The sequence below is a fragment of the Triticum aestivum genome, chromosome 5D (assembly GCF_018294505.1).
Source record: "Triticum aestivum cultivar Chinese Spring chromosome 5D, IWGSC CS RefSeq v2.1, whole genome shotgun sequence".
NCBI lineage: Eukaryota > Viridiplantae > Streptophyta > Magnoliopsida > Poales > Poaceae > Triticum > Triticum aestivum.
This window is the reverse complement of record NC_057808.1, coordinates 549,654,387-549,658,199: the sequence shown is the minus strand read 5'-3', so window position 1 is coordinate 549,658,199 and position 3,813 is coordinate 549,654,387. Positions and strand designations below refer to the sequence as shown.

Here is a 3,813-nt window from a genome sequence, read left to right as displayed (position 1 = left end):
TCACTCGGAAAGTATGGCTTGAAATAAATTCAATGTAACAATAACAATAATTACTGGTCGCAACCCACAAATTGCACTTTTTTTTCTACCAAGACTGAAGATTGATACGCTAGCTTGTAGGCCACCGGACACGAGCCAAGAAGACAAAGTCACATCACGTAGCGCCGCGTGGACGCAGCATTTGTTTCCGTAGCCGCACTCTGTCCTTCCGGAATACAATAAAAATCAAGCCCCTCCCCCGGCCCTCCTTCCCAGACCATCGCGAGCAAGCAGCCAAAGCAGAGCAAGAAGCCGCAGCCAGCCAGCCAGCCAGCCAGTCTCCTCCTCGGGCGGGAGGGAAGAGAGAGACAGCGACCGGGCGAGAGGCGGCGGAGGCTCCGAGGAGTAAGCGGCCGGCATCGTTGGCCCGGGAAAGGGACGGGGCCGGAGGAGGTTGATTGATCGGTATCGGTTGGAGGGAGGGGAAGGGAGGGGATGGCGGCGCGGGCGCGGCGGGCGGCGGCGTGGGAGCAGGGCGGCGACGAGTACGACTACCTGTTCAAGGTGGTGCTGATCGGCGACTCCGGCGTGGGCAAGTCCAACCTCCTCTCCCGCTTCACCAAGAACACCTTCTCCCTCGACTCCAAGTCCACCATCGGCGTCGAGTTCGCCACCCGCACCACACAGGTCCGGCCCCTCTTCTACTCTCTTCTCCTCTGCGCTGCTCCACCTCGCTTCTTTAAATTCGCCGAATCGTTGGATGCTTCGGATGATCGATTGGTTTCTTACAGCACTACTAGTACAAGATGAGGCTCAAGCCCTGCTCTTCTTGGCTAATCTTTTAGTAACTTCTTTGCGCCCCTTCTCTAGTGGGTTCAGGCAATCGTTTGGGTGCAGTTTATACTATCAGCAATTCAGCAGAAAAACTATATTGGCAGTTAGCTACTATTTGAACGAAATTCGGCCCAGAGTCTTTTTGAATTTGAGCTTGTTTGGATCAATTTTAACCGTAACAGAAATATGAACTGAAACAGAGTATGTATGTCATGTAGAAGCAGAGCCAGTTTCAGTTTCTATCCTGATTTAAATTCGATACCTGAATACCCTTGAAATCATCCAATCATGAATTTTCTTTCGAATATAACCAAGTGTTTCGTTTGTCAAAGTTGTTGACTATGTTATCCCTGTATATCATTAATGCCAGTTTCTTTTTGTCAATGACCACGTCAATCTTGCTGCCCGCTGCTAGCTGCTTCCATATGCCATCCGCACCTTCAACACATTCTGTAACTAAATCTGGGCGATGGCTGTTTTAAAGTGCCATTTCAGTTTCAAGTCACCAATTGCATCATCACAGAGATTTGATTGGTACCAAAATTCATAACCTGAGATTAGGACAGGCGGATGGTAGTTAGGCAATGATGTGAAATGTGATTGCACGTCCAACATTCCTGACCACCCAATCAATGACTTGCCATTCAGTTGACAGTTGCACCTTCCTTCTAAAAATTAGTCTGTTGATGTCAGTTAGCCAGCATCAACATTATTGTTCGGTTTGCTCAGAAATATTCTCCAAAGATCTCTAATTCCATTGCTGCACCTGCTTAAAATTTGTATGTCGATGTCAGTTAGCCAGCATCAACATTATTATCCGTCTTGCCCAAAAATATTCTTCAATGATCAACACATCTGAAATTAAGCACATTGCTGCAACACTTGTGTTGTTCAGGTGGAAGGGAAGACGATCAAGGCGCAGATATGGGACACGGCGGGGCAGGAGCGGTACCGGGCGATCACCAGTGCCTACTACCGGGGCGCCGTCGGGGCGCTGCTGGTCTACGACGTCACCAAGGCCGCCACCTTCGACAACGTCAAGCGGTGGCTCAAGGAGCTGCGCGACCACGCCGACTCCAACATCGTCATCATGCTCATCGGCAACAAGACCGACCTCAGGCACCTCCGCTCCGTCGCCACCGACAAGGCCGCGGGCTTCGCCGAGTGGGAAGGCCTCTCCTTCGTCGAGACCTCCGCGCTCGACGCCACCAACGTCGACAGGGCCTTCCAGACCGTCCTCGCCGAGATCTACCGGGTCGTCAGCAAGAAGGCGCTGTCGTCGACGGATGATTCCGGCGCCGGCGCCGTCGGGGAGGGGCAGTCCATCCTGGTGTCCGGCGGAGAACCCGCCAGCGTTTCGTCGAGATGCTGCTCTTTCTAGCGCCGATGTCACCGTGTCAGCCATTTCGGTTGGATTGACCAAAAAATAAATTCAGAAGATTATTTTTTTAACGTAGCGTGGCTGTTTGATCTGAGAGCGGGCTCTGTTATAGCTTGGTAGGTGCTGCAAGTTACTGCTGTACGTACGTACTGGAAATATATGCACATTCGTATCTTCTCTCAGGAAGATTGACAATGATTATGTGTAGTTATAATGTCCCTGAAAGTTTGCTGAATTGTTGGGATACTGTTCGTGCTGGAACGGGGTGCAGAGTTCATCTCTGAACTACTATTCGATAACAGTTTCATCTAGTAGTTGTTAGTCTGTCAGCCGTGTGGTGAGGTTCAGGTTTGCCCTGGCCTTGGAAAGAATCCATCGGTTTGCTTGTGTTTTTCAAAGTCCTTTGCGTTGAAATGCCGCAACTTGACGTGAGTTCTACTTTCATCTCAGTACTCATTTGTCAGCTCGAGTCAGTCTTTCCATTTCAAACACAAAGTTGTGTAATCCTTTCTTTGCAATGCAAATTATAAACACAAAGTTCACCACCACCCTTTGTAGTTTGTACTAGTATGTTTTCGAAATGATATTGTGAGTTGCCTTTCTTGAAGCACTTGGTCAACGCCAATAATTTGGCACGGCAGCTCTCGGCTCTGAACCAAACAGACTCCGAGTACTTTTTAAAAAGGCCGGAGCATTATTTAAAAGCGTAAACACTTTTTTAAAATTTTAGGCGACGGCAGCGAACACTACAACCACGACGGCCAGTTGCTGGAACCAGTAGCCACTGTTGTTGCAACCGGCTATAGCAACAACCGCGGAGGGAGCTCCAACGGTTGACGAATGCTGGTACCGGCAACGCAATTTGTTGCAACCGGTGGTGAGCGCGGCTTCGATTGTAAGCCGCGGCCATGGCTCAAGGCAGACCGAAGCTACAACCGACACAGGCAGGTGCTACAACCGGGTGGTGGTGGGAGCGGCAAGCTGTTACACTACTAGGAAAAGGCCTACTAGTGGCGCACCAGTTTTGCCTACTAATGACGCACTACTGGTGCGCCACTAGTACCACGCCACTAGTATTAAATACTAATGGCGCACCACTGGTGCGCCATTAGTATAGGCCACGGTGCGCCATTAGTATAGGCCACTGGTGCGCCATTAGTATTTTTGAATTTTGAAGGCGGGAAAATAGTAGTGGCGCACCGTCTAACCCCTACCGTGCGCCATTGCTATTTTTGAATTTTGAATTTGGATCTGGATCGCGATTTGTTTGCCCATTTTTTGCTCGTTTTTTTGCTTTTTTTTGCACGAATTTTTTTCAAATTTTGTTCTCGTTTTTGGATCTTGTACGTTTTTTTGCCGTGTTCTTTTGCCGGAGAGGAGTTCGCCGGAGAGGAGGGCCGAGGTCACCGGAGAGGAGGAGGAGGTCACCGGAGAGGCGCTTGCCTACATTGCCGGAGAGGAGGAGGAGGTCGCCGGAGAGGAGTTCACCGGAGCACCAGAGAGGAGGAAGGAGAAACCGTGAGGGGAGGGGAGGAGAGGAGGGAGGAGGAGCTCACCGGAGAGGAGGGAGGAGGAGATCGGAGAGGAGGGAGGAGAAACCGTGAGGGGAGGGGAGGAGA

The 3,813-nt window shown here is 50.5% G+C and overlaps 1 protein-coding gene across 1 annotated transcript; it reads left to right on the top strand.

Moving 5' to 3' along the window:
• Positions 1 to 251: 251 nt before the first annotated feature.
• Positions 252 to 2,419, top strand: LOC123123750 (ras-related protein RABA2a). Its single transcript, XM_044544348.1, has 2 exons — positions 252 to 666; positions 1,709 to 2,419. Exons 1-2 carry the CDS (start codon positions 475 to 477, stop codon positions 2,192 to 2,194), a joined length of 678 nt encoding a protein of 225 aa, XP_044400283.1. The 5' UTR covers positions 252 to 474; the 3' UTR covers positions 2,195 to 2,419.
• Positions 2,420 to 3,813: the final 1,394 nt, after the last annotated feature.

What these genes read in the sequence shown, in the direction of transcription:
- LOC123123750 (XM_044544348.1), top strand. Translation starts at nt 475, where the DNA reads ATGGCGGCGCGGGCGCGGCGGGCGGCGGCGTGGGAGCAGGGCGGCGAC. An exon ending in TCGCCACCCGCACCACACAG is followed by an intron (nt 667 to 1,708) that starts GTCCGGCCCCTC and finishes TGTGTTGTTCAG; the next exon opens with GTGGAAGGGAAGACGATCAA.